The following is a 21474-nucleotide window of genomic DNA, read 5'->3' as shown; positions in this document are numbered from 1 at the left end:
TACCTCTAACATACGGTGACAGCTAGGTCAGGGATAGGTGACATCGTCACACCCATAATCCCAAATCAGAGGAGGCCTGCAGGGTTCAGGTGCCAACATGAGACGACTGAAGTAAGCTACCTATTAGAAGATGGTAATTAGCAAATGATCCTTTCCTTAATGTCAAAATTGAGGGGCAGTGGGGATTGTGGCACGTAGAAACCTCATCTAAAGAGCCACTGTTGAACTCCAACCCACGACACCATCTGGGAGGATGGGCTATGCTGCCAGATATTCCAAGTTTCAAGAAAAGCTAAAAATTCATTTTAAGCATCTTGCCTTTTCTGTAGTAAAAGACACCTAACATAAAGTTTGCCATCTTTACCATTTTTAGGTGTACAATTCAGTAGTGCTGACTATGTTCACATTATTACACAGCAGATCTCCAGAACTTTTTCCTCTTCCAAAACTGAAGTTCTATAGCTACTAAACAACTCTCCATTTCCCTTCCTTCAGGCCCCAGCCACCACCATCCTACTTGCTGCTCCTACCAGTGTGAATACTTTAGATACCTTGATTTTTAAAATGTTGGCCAACTCATCCCAATCAAAATTCCACCAGCATTTTTCAAAGTGCTGGAACAAACAATACTAAATTTGTAGGGAACTAGAGGAGACCTCGAATTGCTAAGGAAATGTTGAAAAAGAAAAGCAAAACTAGGGGCATCACGTTGCCTGATTTCAAGCTTTACTACAAAGCTGTGATCACCAAGACAGCATGGTACTGGCACAAAAACAGAGACATAGACCAGTGGAACAGAGTGCAGAGCCCAGATATGGACCCTCAACTCTATGGTCAAATAATCTTTGGCAAAGCAGGAAAAAAATATACAGTGGAAAAAAGACAGTCTTTTCAAAAAAATGGTGCTGGGAAAATTGGACAGCTATATGTAGAAGAATGAAACTCGACCATTCTCTTACACTGTACCCAAAGATAAACTCAAAATGGATAAAAGACCTCAACGTGAGGCAGGAATCCATCAGAATCCTAGAGGAGAACATAGGCAGTAACCTCTTTGACCTCGGCCACAGCAACTTCTTTCAAGATGTGTCTCCAGGGGCGCCTGGGTGGCTCAGTGGGTTAAGCATCTGTCTTTGGCCCCCACTCTCTGCCTTCTTCTCTACCTACTTGTGATTGCTCGCTCTCTGTCAAATAAATAAATAAAATCTTTAAAAAATAGAAAAAAAAAAAAAAGACATGTCTCCAAAGGCAAAGGAAACAAGTGAAAATGAACTTTTGGGACTTCTTCAAGATCAAAAGCTTCTGCACAACAAAGAAAACAGTCAACAAAACAAAGAAACAACCCAACAAGTGTTGGAGAGAATGTAGAGAAAGGGGAACGTCTTACACTGTTGGTGGGAATGCAAGTTGATGCAGCCACTTTGGAAAACAGTGTGGAGATTCCTTAATAAATTAAAAACAGAGCTACCCTATGACCCTGCAGTTGCACTACTGGGTATTTACCCCAAAGATACAGATATAGTGAAAAGAAGGGCCATCTGTACCCCAATGTTCATAGCACAATGGCCACAATTGTCAAACTGTGGAAAGAGCCAAGATGCCCTTCAACAGACAAATAGATAAATAAGATATGGTCCATATATACAATGGAGTATTATGCCTCCATCAGAAAGGATGAATACCCAACTTTTGTATCAACATGGATGGGACTGGAAGAGATTATGTTGAGTGAAATAAGGCCAGCAGAGAGAGTCTATCATCATATGGTTTCACTTACTTAACACAGAGGACATTGGGACATGGAGAGGAGAAGTAAGTTGGGGGAAATTGGAGAGGGAGACAAAACATGAGAGACTGTGGATTCTGAGAAACAAACTAAGGGTTTTGGAGGGGAGAGGGTGGGGTTTGGGTGAGCCTGGTGGTGGGTATTAAGGAGGGCATGTATTGCATGGAGCACTGGGTGTGGTGCATAAACAGTGAATCTTGGAACACTGACAAAATAAAATTTAAAATCTTAAAATAAATAAATAAAATGTTGGCCAACTAATTAAGATTTGAACCATTCTGGCTGACTACCCATTTATGAATCCTTACTGACCACTTATGATTTCTCAGAGCACTTCAAAAGTTTCAGGAATGCCAAGCCAGCCAAAACACTGTGACATTAATACCAAAGTCAGGGACAAATCTGGGGCTCAGATGTGCTCTTCTTGCCCAAATTTGTACTCCGAAAAAAGACTAAAGCTTTAAAATCTGCTTTACATGAATTCTTACCATGCCGGCTTGATGCAAGAACCACATGAGGTAGTCTTCCTGAATGTCCACAAGACTGGAAATCTCAGGAATGTAAAATGTATCATACTCCACATGCTTCACTTTGAGATTTACCTGATGAGGAATGAAATAAAGAAAATTAAAAACAAGACAAGTCAAAGAGGGCTTTCCATGGAAAACCTCAGTAGGACATTTGAGCCTACCATCTACTCAGCCCTCTCCCCACAGGCTCCTCCCTGTGCTCACCTTATATAACTTCTCTAGGAGCTTGAGAGCTGCTGTAATATAATTGTTAAACAGTACAGGAATTAAGAATGTCTTTCTTCCTCTCAGTAGATAAACGACCGCACCTTTATAGAGGTTTACCAGCTTCATGAAATATTTTGGGCATACCTGAGACCACCAGTTATCTTTAGAAAGAAAGAAAGAAAAGACATATTTCAGCATGTATCCTTGATCGAGTTATTATGTCTTCTGCCTACTAGCTAAAAACCGCTCCAGCTAAAAAATAAACATTAGTCTAAAATACAGTTTCCCAAAGCTGACTTTAAAAAGAATCCATTAAAGCATTTCTGGAGAGAGCAGGAGCTACAAAAGAATCCCTCGAGCTTTTTGTGTAATGCTTGATCTGATTTTTTTTATCCCCCTCCAAGACCCATTCAGAGAGCTAAGCTAGAAATTCAGTTCCAAAGGTCCATATGGACAAGATGCTGAGGCACCTGTTGTGGGCGGGAGCATTCACGTCTCCTCATTCTTGCTGCCCCCCTCACTTCTGCCTCCACCTACATGCTGTGCCGGGGATGCAAAGGACCACACGCCCCTGAACACAGGGCAATCACACCCTCCCTTCAAGGGGGATGTTAGTGGAAAACTACTATTTCTGTTTCTCCCCAAACCGTGCTTTCTCATAACCAGACAAGAAGGCTCAAGCATTGGTTTCTACATTGTCAGAAGTGAATTCAGCCATACTGAAATACTTAGCAGATGAAATGATAGGATGTCTATATTTTTAAAAAATATTTCAGCAAAAATATAAAGGTGGTGGTAGGGGGAATACAGAAAACAGAAAGGGCAAAATACTAATAATCATGAATCTTTGTGTGAATGGGTACCTGCAGTGGTTTCCATACACTTTGGGATATTCTTTTAAATTTAAATTACTTTAATTAGCAGTTAAAAACAAGCGTAAAACTGAACAACTCTGATCTCTCTGCATGGCCCTACCTAGAAAAAATTAAAATTAAAAAAAAAAAACAAAAAAACAAAAACGAAACCCAAAACTTAAACATCAGGTAATGTTCCTTCGGAGATCGCCATCCTCTACCTCACAGTCTACTAGAATACCTGAAAAAATATGCCCCTCGGGGCTTCAATCTTAAAAAAGCAAAATGAAGGACTAACATATTCCTAGTGCTTTATTATTTCTGTTTTAAATCTTCTGCAAAGGTGGAAGCAATATGGAAAAGCCGGGATTCCATCCTCAGGAACACAGGTCTCTTTACTCATGGGGAGACACACTCAAGTAACATCCTAGTCCACATGGAACGCAGAAGTTACTGAGTTGCAATGAACACCTGAAAAAAAATTTACCAGAAAAAAAAATAAATAAATAAAAGGAAAAGCCAGGTGACAGACTTTCTGCACTTGATTAACAAAAACATCTCAGGCGCTACTCCCATGAGAGACACTCTCCAATTCACTGAGGAACGGAAGGTTCTTATCTCAGCAAAGTGTCCGTGGCCTGCAAAAATCAGTGTGGACTCAACTGTCCTAAAAAAGAAAAACAGAACAAACATTGGGTAAGTCTCCACTAGGTCATTTTCTTCCTCTCCTCTTTTGGAGACCTGTGCATCACACCAAACTGTTCATTTCACTCCCACCCCCTAAATTAGGTAAGGGAGAAAGTGCAACAGAGGGACAATAATTTTTGAGATGCTATTAACGACTAGCAAAGGTAGGAGGTGAAAAAAGTAGTTTAAAGTTGCATAATCTAACCTTGTGAATATTTAAAAATCAAGATTAGTCTGGCATGAATAATCTCAAATAACGTAAATAATGGTTCAATTTGCTCATCGTGCAAATATGGCCAATTAGAGGACAAGCAGCAAAGAAAGGTAAGATCTGAATGGTAAGCATATTAAATGGCAACAAATAGATTCTCGGCTCTCAGTCCACTGAGAGCCAGTGGTCACACCAATAAAATAAAAAGTACAAAACCACTGGTATTGAGTTTCACAAATTCACCTAATACTTTGCTGGGGTTTGTATCCAGCCGCAGAATGGCCATGGCCAGGGGAATGGTCAGCGTTATGTAATACTTGGAATCCTGGAGCAGGGGGAACTCCGGTAGTATTAAATAGATTCTCATGGCTTCAACATCTGGTGGTGAACTCGACAACTGAGGAATTAGGCAACTTTCAAAGCTGTTCAAGATCTGCATGAGAGAAAAGAATACTGAGAAATTCTAACGTGCCTGAGATTTAGTTACGTTACCTCTAAATCCATAAGGTATTCGATATCTCAACTCCCATTCACTCAGTATATGCACCGGGGCACTCAAGAGATACATCAATAGAACAAAAAGCCAAAGATCCCCACCCCTGCAGACCTTACTCTGGGAGGGCATTTGCTTAGAAAGAGTTAAGCTAAGAAGAAAGCCAAAGGAAGGTCAAATTCCCATAGTGAATATTTTAGAGTTAAGATTTATACAAGATTTTTGCCTTTTTATCTTACTCTTTGTTTTTCTTGAAAGTTGAATTACTACAAGATGGGATCGGGAGGGAGACAAACCGTAAGAGACTCTTAATCTCACAAAACAAACTGAGGGTTGCCGGGGGAAGGCAGGTAGGGAGAGGGTGGTTGGGTTATGGACATTGGGGAGGGTATGTGCTACAGTGAGTGCTGTGAGATGTGTAAGCCTGATGATTCACAGACCTGTACCCCTGGGGCAAATAATACATTATATGTTAATAAAAATAATTTTAAAGAAGAAAGTTGAATCACTGCAATGCAAAAATGCATTTTTTTTTAAAAAATACACTCTGTAAATGTAAGGAACTTACCTGTTCTAGAATCATGGAGTGTTGAGAGCTCATTAATTTTTCAAATAACACTCTCGTTGAGTTCAGGTCAATCCCAGGGATTTTGGGACTTGTTTTAAAATGTTCATCAATTCTAAACAAAAATTTTAAAAGTGTGTAATAAAAGAAAACAAAGCAAACACTCTGATAGGAATTAGAAATGGGAAACAAAATAGTCTGTCCCTACTGATTGGATTTAAAGTTTGCCTAGTGGACAAGTTGCATTAAAATACTACACTTCAGGGGCGCCTGGGTGGCTCAGTCGTTAAACATCTGCCTTCCGCTCAGGTCATGATCCCAGGTTCCTGGGATTGAGCCTCGCATCAGGCTCCCTGCTCAACAGGAGGCTTGCTTCTCCCTCTCCCACTCCCCCTGCTCCTGTTCCCTCTCTTGCTGTGTCTCTCTCTGTCAAATAACTAGATCTTTAAAAAAAAAAAAAAAAGCAAATAAAACTACATTTCAAGAAAGCCCCACAGAATCAAGCTCTGGAACCCCTTTGTCAAGATGATCTTAAAATTTTCAAGTTTTCTTTCTTTCCATTCAAAGTACAAGCAAGGATCATCATTTCCATTTGAGGCTATCTTGAAATTTATAAGCAGAGTGTTATTTCCCTGATTTACTCTTGAATTTTTGCCTTTTTCTGTAATTTTGGTACACTGACCTAGAGATAGATGCCGTATTGAGGGGCAAAACACACCCCCTGTGCAAACTGGCCCACTCATCAACAAATGGCAGGCAGAACAAACTTCCTTTAAAGCTTTTCTCAGTAATTTTTTTAAAAAAGCAGATCTACAACAAATACAAAGTTAGTGTCTCTCTGAGTTTACACAGGGGATACAATTACATACACCTAAGGACTAATTTCACCACTACTGTCTTTTTAACTTCCTAGCAACTAATCATTTTTTTCTAACCTTAAATAAAATCTTGGCCTTTTAGAGACTTTTAGAGAATATCTCTTAAATTCCTACTCTTGAACATTACCACATCTATTAATTACAAAAGAACTCTGCATTTGCAAAAGAGGCTACTGTTTATGAGTAATGGACACATTCAAACAGTTTTAACACCATCTGACAGCAATGCTGTAATTTATAAAAACAAAAGTAGAGTTTCTAACATTAAAAAAATCATAATTATAGGTACTGAAACTTAAATGGTCAAATAAAGAGATGCTTGGGCTTTGTTTGTGGGGTGTTTTGTTATTTTTACTCTAAAAATAAATCTACCCCAAACACAGAAATGAATTCTGGTGTCCTTTATGTAACCTTCCATATGCTTTGAGGTATTTTCTGCCATGCTGTTAAGAAAAGACAAAATATGGGGCACCTGGGTGGCTCAGTGGATTAAAGAAAAGACAAAATATTTTATCTATTTTATCTAAATGTATTTATGCTTTGTAAAAATGGTCTTCACTTTAATTGGTTTCCTGTGAGGCATTCTGCATAAACTACATAAGCAGGACTCCTGAAATAGCACAGCTGTCAGTTAAAAAAAAAAAAAAAAAGACTTTAGCCACATCTCTATGGAATTTATGAAACTAAAGATGAATAGCCTGACAAATCTGGCTAAGGGCCGTTCCAACCCTTCATAAAAACCTAATCTTCTAGAACAAGGTTTCTCTGCCTTGGTGCTATTGACTTTTGGGGCCAAATAATTCCTTGTTGGATGGATAGGATTGTGAGGTGCTTTGCAACACCCTTGGTTTTTACCCACTGGATGCCAGTAGTATTACCCCCCACCATTGGAACAACCAAAAAATGTCACCAGACATTGCTAAATGTCCCCTTGGTTGAAAAACCACAGTCCTAAAAGACCAACATCAGCACAATCCAGGATATTTTCCCTGGAGGAAAAGGCTAAATACTAAGTCTGAAATAAACTGGAAGAGCTCATTTCAGCCACCCTAATGATATAAGTACATGACCTGGCAATCTCTAGCTGAAACTGAAGAGAGTTTCTGAATTGACCTCTGGCAACCCAAGTAGGGACATAAATTTTTGGTGGGGGATGGAGTGGGATTCACACACAGAACTGAATTCTAAATCTTCTTGGGATTTCATTCACCTGGTCACTGGCAAAAAAGGACTAGAGATGATCAGGACTTGGGATCACCAGAGTTCAAAGAGCTCTGCTGCATGAGGTTCCCAAGGGGTATATTTGCAAAAGTGATAAGGCCAAGCAAGGAAATGCCATTTACTACTTGGAAATTCAGCCCAAATGGCACACCCTGGTGAACTAAGCTAGACCTAAGTCCAAGGAGCTCCTACAGCTTCCTTGGAACATCCCCCTAAGCTCGCTCTTTTTGAGAAGAGTAAAACCTTTGGGAAAGCAATCCAATGAAACTGAGATTACTTGAAGAATTAAGGATTTAAAAACAAATATGGTACACATGTTGGGGGTAACATTTTAGAATGCCCTAAGAAATCCTGCTGTTGATTACATCAACTCTCTCTGAGATAGTGTCGCTCTTTGCTAATCTTTGCCAACCAGGCATGAATCAGCATTGCCCTTCCTGACATCCTCTTGTTCTTCATTATTAGGCATTCCAATTTTTGCACAAATCATCAGCCTATCCACTGAACTAAGGCCAACCAGCATCAAAGAGAACAGAAGTCTTTGCTGAGTAAGTATTTGCATCACATGTGGGTATTTTTTTTAAGATTCTAAATCACTTACTTTTTTTCAAGAAAACTTCCATTCCAACAGGCTGCGGAAGATAAGATCTGAACAACACCACTGCTCAGAAAGAAAAAGGTGGGCAAGCCTTTAATAATCACAAAGAAATAGTTATTCAAGCCTCAACAACAGGTTAGTTATCTAGTCCAGGATTTCATTAACAGCAGCTTTCCTACCCAGATGAATCCCTGGAAAATGTACACTTGCTGTGGAGAAACACTGTGTCTCAAAATGGACAAGTACTTAAATTTTCCATAAGTCGTGTTAAAATCAAAAGTACCAAAGCGACTGAAAGAACGACTCTTGCACTGATTACCATCTTGAACATCCTTCCACCATCAACCATCTAAGATATTCCCCAGCTCAACTCCAAACATATAATCACAAAAGAAAAGCTCAGCTGTTATCTCCCAAACACAGAAATTGTCTTTGCAAAATAATAAATGAACAACCATTTCCTTCTATCGTGTTTCCTACCTGAGAAAGAAATTGAAAATAAGTGAAAATGAGTGTTTATCCCTATTACCTATATAACAGAGGTTCTGGGAAAACAGCTAGTTTCTGAGAGCCCAGAAAAAAGCTGTGTGTGAAGAGTCCTGGACCCTCTCAGTTAGTATATGGAAAAGGGAAGAAATACAACAAAAACGTGGTTAAGGAGGGGGTTGCGGTAATTGCTGGTAATGAGAGAATCTGGCTCAAGAAAATTCTCTAGAGATCACTTCCTCCATCCCCTCATTTTATAAATAAGAAAACTTCGAATGAGTCAACTGTCAAGGTCCCAGCAAAGGGGAAGCCACCTGCCCCTACCTGGATGAGTCTTATCCTCTTCCCTTACCCCTACATCCTCCCAGACTGAATTCCCTATCAGAGCCACCTAGGGTTAGAGAAACTCTGAGGACATGAGCTACTGGAGGTCATTCCCAAGGATCCCTTGGTACAGCCCAAAGTTTAGGGCCCTGGTCATTTGCCCTACTATACTCTATGTCACAAAGCAAGATGTATTATACCCATTTCAGTGTATACCACTGAGTAGACAGAGTGTGATTCATTCATTTACTAGATTCTGCAGAAAAATGAAAATGCTAAGGAAAGTCAATGAAAATGCATAAAAATGTGCAGGGCAGAATTCTCCTTTAAAATAAACTTGATCAGGGGCACCTGGGTGGCTCAGTGGGTTAAAGCCTCTGCCTTTGGCTCAGGTCATGATCCCGGGGTCCTGGGATCAAGCCCCACATCGGGCTCTCTGCTCAATAGGGAGCCTGCTTCCCCCTCTCTCTCCACCTGCTTCTCTGCCTACTTGTGATCTCTGTTTCTGTCAAATAAATAAATAAATAAAAATATTTTTAAAAAAGTAATAAAACAAAATAAACTTGGTCAAAGGCTTCAATCCTTTTCACTTGATTTTCTCAACCTGACATTAAAGTGCCATCTCAGCTAATCATTTTCAATGTAAAAATGCTACATATTATTCAAGATTAGGTAAGATAACAGCTGTCTTACTTTTGGGATACTTTGGGTTATGCAGATGAAGAAAATCTTGGGGACAAACAACCATAACCCTGAGCTTTTTTTTTTTTTAGCAGAAAGGCCAACTCACCTTCATCAGTCAGGATTTTTAAGATAAGAACAAGGTAAGTTTAAGGGACACACTCTGAGAGAATGGGGGAACAATCTATTATGTTTTCTGGGCCTAAGGACACTAAATCCTCAAGAAATATGTGGCCAAAAAAAAAAGAGGATTGCCTAAAATAAAAAATTCCATGTATATTTACAACCTCAATATGGAAGTAAGGGAAATTACTAAGCTAGAACATTCCAATATACCCTGTAAAAAATAAAATGAAAACAAGCAGCCACATACTTGATTGTATTTGCATTATTGTGTTCTGAGAGTTTTTGTCTCCAAACTGCTATGGTTTCATCATTTATTAAACTGGTGTAATGTGCTTGGTTCATCGTCCTGAAGTCAACGGCAGGGGAAGAATTCTAGAGGATTAAATAAAACAGTAAAAAAGAGAAATTATGTAGGATGGATCTTTTCTCTTTCTGCTGACATATTCTCCATTTGGGGTTTCATAGGAGCACGGGTGCACTGCCCACATACCCCTCTTCACTCCCTCACCACTGCAGGTGTCAGCTCCAGACAGTTACTGGCTGGGCTGCTCTCCGCATTTCGAATTTCTGAATGCATTTCGAATTTCTTAAGTTCTGGGGCTAATGGTTCACCCCTTCAACATCTGGTGGCAGGAAGAGGTGGAGTACAAAGGCCTAGGCCCCTCCCATCTACTCAGGACTGGGGAAAAGCCAACCTGACCTCAGAGCTCCCAAGGAGACTGGCTGAGGCCTCTGTTACACTGACCTGCAGTCTCTCCCTCTGCCCAAACCCACCTCCTTCATCCCCAAATAGATGCCCTTCTACCCCCCCACCCCGAAAAACTTTCTCAACATAAATCTCAGTCTCAGAGACTATTCACCAGAGAAACAAGCCCAATATGGCTTTTCCACACTTCTTTCCCCTCTGCTTTGAATCACTTAACCTCAAGGTTTTTAAGGTAGTAATTGTTTGCCATAACTATTCAACTAACTCCGACAAAATATATCATTAAAAAGTTCAGTTATAATGTACAGTGTAATCTATGAAAGCTTAATGCCTTTTAATTTCTTGTTCCAGGTATACAGTTATACATTTATAAGAAAGCTAGCAGAAAGGACATGTCAATAATAACCTTAAAAATTCCCAGTGCTACTGGGTATTTACCCCAAAGATATAGATGTAGTGAAAAGAAGGGCCATCTGTACCCCAATGGCCACGGTCGCCAAACTGTGGAAAGAACCAAGATGCCCTTCAATGGACGAATGGATAAGGAAGATGTGGTCCATATATACTATGGAGTATTATGCCTCCATCAGAAAGGACGAATACCCAACTTTTGTAGCAACATGGACGGGACTGGAAGAGATTATGCTGAGTGAAATAAGTCAAACAGAGAGAGTCAATTATCATATGGTTTCACTTATTTGTGGGGCATAACAAATAGCATGGAGGACATGGGGAGTTAGAGCGGAGAAGGGAGTTGGGGGAAATTGGAAGGGGAGATGAACCATGAGAGACTATGGACTCTGAAAAACAATCTGAGGGTTTTGAAGGGGCGGCAGGGTGGGAGGTCGGGGTACCAGGTGGTAGGTATTATAGAGGTCACGGATTGCATGGAGCACTGGGTGTGATGCAAAAATAATGAATACTGTTACGCTGAAAATAAATAAAAAATAAATTAAAAAAATAAACCCATTCTCACTGCAAATAAATAAATAAATAAATAAATAAAAATAAAAAAATAATAAAAAATTCCCAGTGCTACACAGCATTCTATATCCTTTATTCAGAAAGATCTAAAAAAAATAAAAAATAAAAAATAAGCACTTTTATTTTCTAAAATGTATCTTATTCAACTGATATTTCCCAAATCCTGTTCCTGATACAGAACTAAGAAAAAGTTGAAAGTGCTTTATACCCCCATAACTGTCACTAGAAAAATGAGAAACAATTATATTAAACCATTCATCCATCAATTCATAAGATGATTGTTTTTTTTCTTCTTTGTACCGACACATAAAAAGACAACTTCCATGTTTGGGTTATGGACATTGGGGGGGGGCATGTGCTATGGTGTAAAGTGTGTAAACTGACGATGCACAGACCTGTATCCCTGGGGCTAATAATACCTTATATCTTAATAAAAAATTTTTTAAAATTTTTTAAAAAGACAACTTCCAAAGTAAATTTTCTTGGTTACATCCCCTAGTTTTGAGTTAAGATATCATAATAAGGGGAAAGAAAGAGCACATGTAACAAGTAACAAATTGGAAACATTTGCCGACATTTCTGATCATCTGGGTCTTGATCATACTTTACTAAAATGGCCACAGACAGTTATAAGAGAACAAAAGTGGAAAATCACAAGATAAAGCGGACACTTGGAAACAGACAAGCAAGACTGCCCCTTCACCCTGGTCGTAAAACTACTGTTGCCTACTTTTTAATGACTCTCCCCATTCACAGGGAAGCTGAACAGACTCTGACACATACTTACTATAAAATAAATATGGAACTATTTTCTTATTCTTCATCATACGTCCAATAAACTACAGCTGACTTGATGAAGTATAATCTCAGAATCACTTAAAGACCCAAGAAAAGGTTATCAATTTTCTGTGTCTTCTAATTATATACAGGCCAAAAAAAAATTTGATCTAGGGTGTTCCCAACTTTGGATCACCAGAGCTTTCAAAATCTTGACGGCTAAGTCACACTCTAGACCAACTAAATCAGAGTCTTGAGAGACATCAGTGTTTTTTTAAAAACCCCTAGGTGATTTCTGTGGGCAACCAAGGTTGAGAATAACCGTTGGGAAAACAAAATTACGTCACCTAGGCTGGTTTGCAGGCATATGAGCGTAAACACGCACACACAAGCACACCTAACATCCTAAGCACATTCCCTCTTCAAGCCTATGCAGCAAACATCATAAAAGGAAAAGGAGGGACTCTGCCCTGCACTCCCTAAATTGCCAAGACGTGGAATCCAATGTAGGAAAGCAGTATCCGTACGCAACTCCCCCCTTCCCCTCTTCTATCTGAGACCTGGCATTAGTGGAAGGAGTTGCATTTATAAAAATGGAGCCTATCATAATACAGATGCTTTCTCTTAGGTTGTTAAGTGATTCTTCAGGTGTTATGGTAACGCAGTAAACACGTGATTTTCTCAGTCTAAACTGTGTCTAAACTGTCTGTTTCACAGTGTCTAAGTAAATATGTACAGCCTCCACTTTTAAAGAGAGAGTAACACCTTCCTAAGGGATAGTCAACTTTTAGTTTCTTTTTTGTTATCTTACATTTTTAATGCAGACCACTCTTATTAGTTGTTTAACTTTTCACTGTCCTATTTCTCTAATATGACATTATTTTATATCCTTTTCATCAATGTTTTGTTTTCTAGTCCCAATGGTGTTAACTGCAATACATTTTTAAAACAACCCCTTAGATCAGATCTCATATTTATAAAAGTATAAAACTGACTTTTACACTGGCTTTTATAGGCAAATTAAAATTGGATAATATTATTCAACTCAATTTCTTAGGGAAATGAATGCTTCAAACTCTACTTATCGATAAAAGTTACTATCCTACAGAGATTCAGTGCTTTTCGTATTTCATTTCACTGGCATTTTGAAGAAATGCAAAATAATCTCTGTTTTCCTCAAGATTTCTCTGTGAAGCACTGAAGCTGGGCCCAAAATAGGTCTAAAGCAGCAGTTCCAAATCACCCCAGATGGCAGCACTAAACAGAACCTTCTCCAGGCTCCTGACCTGGAAAATATCTAGTTGTCAGTTTCCACTGTCCAACCTGCAGCCTCAGGCTCCAGCATAACCTCTTCTACCAAATCACGGACTTTCACTGACTAGAAGGCAAGAACATTGTGTATTTAAAGATGGCAAAGTATCAGATGAATGGGGAGAAATTTCCAGGACTCAAAGGAGCCGCCGGTCTCCACAGTTCCTATTTTCTTCCCAACCAATTCTGACTCCTCTATCATCACAAACAGCTCTTCCCTGCTGTTCCATGAGAGGGTAAGGATCCATGCACAATATATAGTAGGTCCTCCCTACAAGCTGGTTGAATAAAATCGGGTGGGGGAGGGGAGGGGAGGGGAGGGTGCCCAAAAGCAAGGAAGGGAGTGGAGGGCTGAAAACAGAACTGTGTCCCAGGTTTCAGAATGACTTCCCTTGTCCAGGAGGAGGGGAGGGATTACTGCTCTGTCACAGATTATTACCTGGACCATATTCTCCTCTACCTGCAATGCTGAAAGATACTGGAACATCATTCTTCCTGACTTACCCACTAGAGTGACGCAGGACACAATGTGAAATTTTAGTGTGGTGTTATGAGCAGATGATAAATAATAAAGGATATCTGAATATTGCATCATCTCTTTTATATTTAGCATATACTCAATCACATCAAACAAACCCACTAAGTTCTCAAGTACCCATCATTTGTTGCTACCTAATAGGGAAGAAAGGGAAAGTCAAATAATGCCAAAGTATGAATTCTCTAGGCCTCCTTAAATATCTTTTGGAACAAATGTAGACATAAACAAATGATTTTAAATTATAAATTAGAACTCTATGATTAAAATACCAGGAAAATTACTGGCACTTCAAGGAAGCAAAATGGAGAGAACATCTTCAAGATCAGTTGGCTTACCTTAATAAGATAAAATTGGTAGAAACAAAGAGTAATATTGCTCTCATGTAATTATTTATTAAAATAAATACTGGTTCACCATTATTCCACCCCCAAAATAATAGTCGAAAGAATTTTTTACCTCATATTTGGAGCAAAGTACAAAAGTTTGGTCTCCTCCAGAGAAGATTTGTTTAACAATATGGTATTTAAAGCGATCTGTCAAAAAAATTTTTTCAAGAGCATATTTTTCAGTAATTAAGCTTTTTCCTTGATCCCCTTTCCTAATACTCCAAAATATGCTTCAGACTGCTTTCCTATCCATTTTATTTATGTCAAGGAAGAAACCTCTCCTGGCTCTGTGCCCAAAACTGTTTCTACTTCAATTAAAAATAATGTACAAAATGGTATTCTCCCCTCCAACTCTACCCTTAGTCCCTCCCCAACAGCAAGCTAGGATGTTGTTTCCATTTTTCATTCTAATCTTTCCAGCCACTGATGTGCAGTTTAAAACAGTCACTAGAGGAGCCTGGGTGGCTCAGTCGTTAAGCTTCTGCCTTCAGCTCAGGTCATGATCCCAGGATCCTGGGATCCAGCTCTGCATAGGGCTCCCTCTCGGCCAGAAGCGTGCTTCTCCCTCTCCCACTCTCCCTGCTTGTGTTTCCTCGCTCGCTGTCTCTCTCTGTCAAATGAATAAGTAAAATCTTATAAAATGAATAAATAAAAGTCACTGATATCAACAGTAACACTGTCTGAGTGTGCTGTTCTCCAGCCCCTCCAGGACGACGCTTGTCCTCCAAGGACCTCCGTTTCCTACTCTCTGCTTTATCTCCCATCCACAGTGACCCTCCAACACCGCCAACATTGCTTTCATTCCCAATATACCACACTATCCCCTGTCTCTACATCTTTTCCTTCCACCACCCTCAATGCACACTGTACTTTCCACCATGGTGCCTCCTACAGCGCGGCGGCCACGGTGCTTCTGTGCTACTCACTGCTGCCCGCTCTCTCACAGTCCTCTACCTGGCTAACTCCAAATCAGGCTTTAAGACACAGCTCAAACTTCCTCTAACCGGAATACTCCTAGATTCCCTCCTCTGTGCTCCCACACTCCCATGAAGGGCCCTAAAACCACAGCCTTTACATGATGAATTGAAATTTATCTACTTACGTTATAAAATCATTTTGGCAGACATCCAAACACAAATTTATGATCACACAAGTTAGGTTCTAATCAAACTTCAAAAAGTTGTGATTTCAAATTAACCTATACAACACCTAAGTTTATGAAATTGCTTTTTTCCCTTAAATACATGCATTCCCAGCATGTCTACAACGCCTTGGTGTAAAAGAAATTCTCAAACGGCAGAGGACACCTAGCCATTCTTTCACTTTGGGGAACATCATCAAAACCAAATCTTATTTATTTTGTATTTTGAGTTCCACTGCATTTTTATATGCTCATATATTCATTCCATAAATCTTTCTTGACTGAGAAGTCTGTGCCAGGCCTTGTGCTGTACACAGGTTTTACAAAGAAGACTCAGTCCCCTGCACTTAAGTTTCTTATAATCTAGTAGGAAACTTATGGTAGTTATTGTTTAAAAAAAATCCTAATCAAGGCATAAGTCACTTTATAGTCTTCAAAATCAAGTTATTATTAAATCACACTTCTTTTTAATGACTTTCCAGCTTCTTGTCAGCTGCTGGATTCATTATTTCAAGTCATTCATACTGAGTGACTGACTTACTTTGATTTCCAATGAAATGAACGCTGTGTTATTTAACTATTTTTTTTTTTAAGAGAAGAAAACAATGGCATAAAAAGAAATCATGTCATGTTATGACCAGAATAGCAAAAGCAAAAGGAAACTAACAGCACAAGCATTGAGCACAGGCTCTAGAGTGAGGCAGACCTAGTTTTAATTCCTGCCCCCAAAATCTTTGTGATGTTGACAAGTTACTTAACCTCCTTAAGACTCAATTTCCCCATCTACAACATGAAATAATAACCACGAATTCTTAAGGTTGTTTTCAGTGCTTAGCATAAGTAAGTAATAGAGCTTGGTTACATAAACATTAACTTTTATTAACAGCAATAATAACAAATAAAATTTATACACCACTACCAAGGTCCCTAGGGCCAAAATAACGTGGTTTTTTTTTGCTTACTCTCAACTGAGATCTCTAGTATCTCAATTATAGACCCTCATGCATAGTAACTACTCAAATAACTGTTGATTAATGTTAAAAAAAAAAAAAAAAGCTCTCATACTCATTTCCTCCAAAAGACTCCAAGGTCATATATAGATATGTGCTCTATAAACAATATTTTGTTGTAATTTAAAATAACATTACATTCCAATGAAAATCGCTCTTACCGGCTCTGGCTGAAAGCTGGCCACTATGAGCGGCCCAGTACCCTTTCACAGGGGATGGGCACTTAACGTTACAAGTGTGCCCTGTTCCTAATTGACCTCTTGCTCCACAACCAAATGCATAGATGAGTCCAGAAGAAGGCACGAAGGCTAGGGTGTGTTGTCTGGGGAAAAATAAATTCATATATCAGCATAGTTTCTACTGCTAGTGATATACACTGAGACTGACTTTCAGCACCCCCACATGAGCACAGCACTGTCTCTGGGTACCCCCTAGAAATGCCCCACACTGACTTCTGACTGTTATTGCAGTGGCTGGCTCTCCATTATCTCTGAGACTCTAAGCAATGAGGAAGATGGCAGCACTTGGAAAAGGCTGAATGACCAGCTGCATCAGGCCTTCGAGATGACAGGGAAGAAGCAGGGTACACCAGGCAAAATTTCCAAGAAGTTCTTTGAGGCTCTCTCACTTTCCTTTCTTCATGTCTTCTTCCCTGCTAGTCTTTATCCCAAAATAAGTCTCATGTCCCCATCCTGCTCCCCTCATCTAAAACCTGTCTTTGCCATACTCTACTCGGATAGGACTTTCTCCAAATTTCACTGTAGCTGTGTACGCAGCCAAGATCTCTTAAAATGCTGGTAGTCAGAGGGGTGCCTGGGCGGCTTGATCAGTTAAGCCTTGGCCTTCAGCTTAGGTCATGATACCAGCGGTCCTGGCATTGAGCCCTACATCCTGGCTCCAGGCTTCGGGCTCAGCAGAGAGTCTGCTTCTCCTTCTGCCCCTCCCCCTGCTCTCTCTCTTTCTCCTAGATAAATAAAATCTTTAAAAAAAATGTTAATGATTAAGTCTAACCACATGCTCTGTCATTACAAAGACAAGATTCATTTCAAGGTCTTAACAGACACTAGGAATCTCTTCAGGGCACTCACCTGCCACAAGCAATCTGTGTTACTTCACTGCCCATCAGCTCCAGAACTCTTCTTGGATTAACCTCATCATTCATGGAATCGTGTCCAAGTTGTCCACAGGAACCCGCGCCAAAGGTAAACACACCTCCACTCTAACAAGGGAAAAACATGACATGACTACATTGTATCTCTGAGTTTTGAGTACACCCCTTGAAAAGCCTCTGTACACAAGATTCATATCACAACAGTGTGTACAAGAACACGACACTCACTTGATCATTCACCAAAATGCCTTCTTTGCAATGTTCATTAAGTAGAAAAGTAATTAAAAAAAAAAAGAAATTAAGAACTACACCTTTATGGACCAAAGACAGCACTGCTCAAGGGACCATGTGCCATCTGCAAATTTCCAAAGCACAATGATGTGCTAGGAAGCAAAACAAAATGAGGGGAAACAGAGATAGGTGAAATGAGATGACTTTGCACAATCACTCATATATAAGAAATTAAATGCTCCACAACCCATTGGTAAGTTAGCTACTTTTTTTTTTTTCCTTTACAAATGAATTTATTCTAAAATTTTTTTCAATGATCACTGTTTAAGATATCATTTACCTTTTTTTTAAATAATTTATTTTTTATAAACATATAATATATTTTTATCCCCAGGGGTACAGGTCTGTGAATCACCAGGTTTACACACTTCACAGCACTCACCATAGCACATACCCTCCCCAATGTCCATAACCCCACCCCCCTTCTACTCTCAATAGTTAGCTACTTTTTAAAAAATTTTTTTATTTTTTTATAAACATATAATGTATTTTTAGCCCCAGGGGTACAGGTCTGTGAATCGCCAGGTTTACACACTTCACAGCACTCACTACAGTTAGCTACTCTTTAACAGCTGTGCTTGAAGAAATGTTAAGACATTTTACTAAAGTGAATCTTTAACAGTATTTGTTCAACATAAAAATACATTTTCATTCTCTCTGCATGTGATAGTTTTAGAAAAAAGAGGTTGATAATTTTAAGACATGAAGTACATTGCTCCGTATTTTTCACATATTTAAATGGTTTTAGAGGAACACAGAATGCTGCTATATACTATACTTTAAGGTTATTTATACTGAACTGTTTTTAAACACCATCACTACTCTAAAAGATACTATCAAAACTAATCGAGTAACAATCCTCATCTCTGCCATACCCAACACCAAACCATCACAGAACAAACCCAAACACTCTGAGTCCCTTACCTTTGTAAGGACTGCTGTGTGTTCTTCTCCACAACTAATATAGACGACTTTCTGCGTTCGTAAGAGTTTCACATGGCAAGGAGACTCTCGATCTACAATAAGAAAAAAATCAGAACGTCACTCCCATTAGTTTTGAGATGAAACGTACACAACTATCTTAGCGTGACTTTTGGGTCCTCCTGGATCCCTGACACATACGCAGCTTCCTGCCTGCACATCCACTGGAGTATCTAATGTACACCTCATTCTGAACACATCTAAAACCTAATGCGTGGTGTCCCCACACCACCCAACGCTGTCCACTCGCCAGCCCCCAAAACACACACACACACACACACACACACACACACACACAGAGTTTCCCTCATTCCATAAATGGCAACTTCATCCTCCCACTTTTCCTCTCCTCCCTTCAACCACATACCCAACGATGAGCAAAACCAACTGACCACCCCCTTCACAGTATATTCATAACCAACTTCATTCCCACTGCCTCCGAACTGGTCTTCCAGCTTCCCTGGGGCCTGCGCTCACCAAAGTTAAACTGGATCCATCTTCTCCTCAAAATATTCACTGTCTTCCCCTTTCACTGACGGAAGCCAAACCTTCCACGGCCCCACATCATCGTGCCTATACTACCTCTCTGAGCAGCTCTGCTGTTCTTCCCCTCGCTCATTCCCCTCTTGAACACGCCACCTATCTTCCCACAGTACAGACTCCACACACCCCACTCCCTGGGACTGAAACGTTCTTTGCCCAGATAGCTACACGTCCCCTTTCTCCCTCCTGACCTCCTTTGGGCTCTGCTCAAACATCTTATCAAAAAGGCCTTCTCTGGAAACCTTATATAAAACAGGACACCATCCTCTCAAACACATCTGATGTACTATACTTCCAGCCACCAGCGTGCAGTCTCCACAAAGTCGAGCGTATCGTCTGTTCTGTTCACTCCTGCACCCTTAGAACCTAACATGGGGCCAGCGCACAGAAGACTCTCAAGAAGCATGTGTGAAACAGACGCAAGTGTTTTTGAACTAAAAGATACATACAAAGACTTGACTTACCTTCTTCATCACTGAGCCCTAGCTGCCCTGCATTGTTCATCCCCCAGCCAAAAACTGCTCCTGAGAGAGACAGGGCAAAGCTGTGAGCTCCTCCTGCAGCCACCTGAGCCAGGGGGATGCCCTCCAGGGACCTCACCCTCTGTGGGCTGGCTTGGGAGGGGAACTCCTTTCCCAGGCCCAGCTGCCCGTGGCTGTTCTTTCCCCATGTGAAGAACTGACCATCTGAAATAAAGACAGGGTGACTGGTGTTACCAGACAGGATACAAGTTCCTTTCACAAAAATAACCTCGTAAGAACAACTTAGTGGCCCAGGAGAATCATCTGTTAGTTGCTCCCCTTCAACCTACCAAACCCTCCTGAGAGCAAGGGACAGAGACACTTCAAGCTATGAAGACTGCCAAAACCTGGGGCACCTGGGTGGCTCAGAGGGTTAAGCCTCTACCTTCAACTCAGGTCATGATCTTGGGGTTCTGGGATGGAGCCCCTCGTCAGGCTCTCTGCTCAGCAGGGAGCCTGCTTCCTCCTCTCTCTCTGCCTGCCTCTCCGCCTACTTGTGATCTCTCTCTTTGTCAAATAAATAAATAAAATCTTAAAAAAAAAAAAAGACTGCCAAACCAAAACTCCCATTTGTCATTACAACAGAGAGATAAATTGAATCTTACTGCCCTTCAAAGGCTATTAACATTTATATAAAGAAAAGAAAAAATTAAACGTGTAAGCCAATTTAGTTATGACTAGGCCAGTTACCGGGCTTAGATCCACTAAGGGCACTGAACTAATTCTAACCACACCAAGATCATGAAGCCCAGGACTCAGGAGGTCCAGGCTTCGAGCTGGACTATCTCACAGAGCATCAAGCATGGCATGTTGGTACAGATTTCCCATCAAATTTATTCTAACATGGAATACAGTATTATTTGTGAACTTAGATTTCCCTAACTCCCTCCCTCCTTTTCACTTATTTGGGAGCTTGAGAGTGACTAAAGCTAAGAAAAACCAATCTTCCATATGTTCAAGAACACCGAGGTTCAGTCCTGCCTCCTTCTCATCCTTCCCGAGAGAGCAATGATGAACACCTCCTTCACTGTCCGCACCCCAAAAAAGGTATGAGCTGCACAAAGGCTGTCTGAGAAACACCACTGTCCAACAGGACCAGTGTGTTAAAGGGGTCCAGCTAGAAAACATCACACACAAATGCAAAGAGAAATGGTTCCCAAATTAACATAACATTAGCATGTATTTCAATGTTACATTACCAGCTGCAAGAGCCAAGCAATGCCAGTTGCCACAGGAAACTTGTAATATCGTCTGCTGGTTCAGCTTCTGTATTAACCTAAAACAGAAAAGGCTTTCTTCTTAAGAAGGCATTCCCAAACAGTGACGAGAAATATTCCCAACAGTGGTAATAAATAACACCCTTCCTAAAAGACTTTTTAAAATTAAATGCATAATCTTACATGATATAATTCTATTAGATCTTTCACTAACTTCCTACCTCCTAGGCAGTTACAAACAAACAAAACAAACAAAAAACAAGACAAAAAAACACATCTGCACTTAATCCCATTACCACACTCTTGTTAA

At 40.1% G+C, this 21474-nt stretch overlaps 1 protein-coding gene across 5 annotated transcripts in view; it reads right to left on the bottom strand.

The window, feature by feature from the left end:
- HERC3 (HECT and RLD domain containing E3 ubiquitin protein ligase 3) overlaps nt 1-21474 on the bottom strand; it is a 122926-nt gene that overhangs the window by 42893 nt on the left and 58559 nt on the right. For 2 of the 5 annotated variants that reach the window (XM_032332868.1, XM_032332867.1), the window contains exons 2-14: nt 21147-21223; nt 20027-20112; nt 19891-19950; nt 18827-18918; nt 17589-17719; nt 16662-16822; nt 14420-14496; nt 9895-10019; nt 8034-8093; nt 5337-5448; nt 4519-4708; nt 2521-2684; nt 2275-2388 (exon numbers count right to left, since the gene is read on the bottom strand). In XM_032332868.1, coding sequence (XP_032188759.1) covers nt 2275-2388; nt 2521-2684; nt 4519-4708; nt 5337-5448; nt 8034-8093; nt 9895-10019; nt 14420-14496; nt 16662-16822; nt 17589-17719; nt 18827-18918; nt 19891-19950; nt 20027-20096 — 1356 coding nt within the window. In that variant the 5' untranslated portion in view covers nt 20097-20112; nt 21147-21223. Of the gene's footprint in view, nt 1-2274; nt 2389-2520; nt 2685-4518; nt 4709-5336; nt 5449-8033; nt 8094-9894; nt 10020-14419; nt 14497-16661; nt 16823-17588; nt 17720-18826; nt 18919-19890; nt 20113-21146; nt 21224-21474 lie in introns of all 5 variants that reach the window. The other 3 variants (XM_032332866.1, XM_032332864.1, XM_032332865.1) reach the window with 3 other exon arrangements.

The sequence above is a fragment of the Mustela erminea genome, chromosome 2 (genome assembly GCF_009829155.1).
Source record: "Mustela erminea isolate mMusErm1 chromosome 2, mMusErm1.Pri, whole genome shotgun sequence".
Lineage (NCBI taxonomy): Eukaryota > Metazoa > Chordata > Mammalia > Carnivora > Mustelidae > Mustela > Mustela erminea.
Note: the sequence above shows the minus strand (reverse complement) of the source record. Positions and strands in the feature narration are given on the sequence as shown.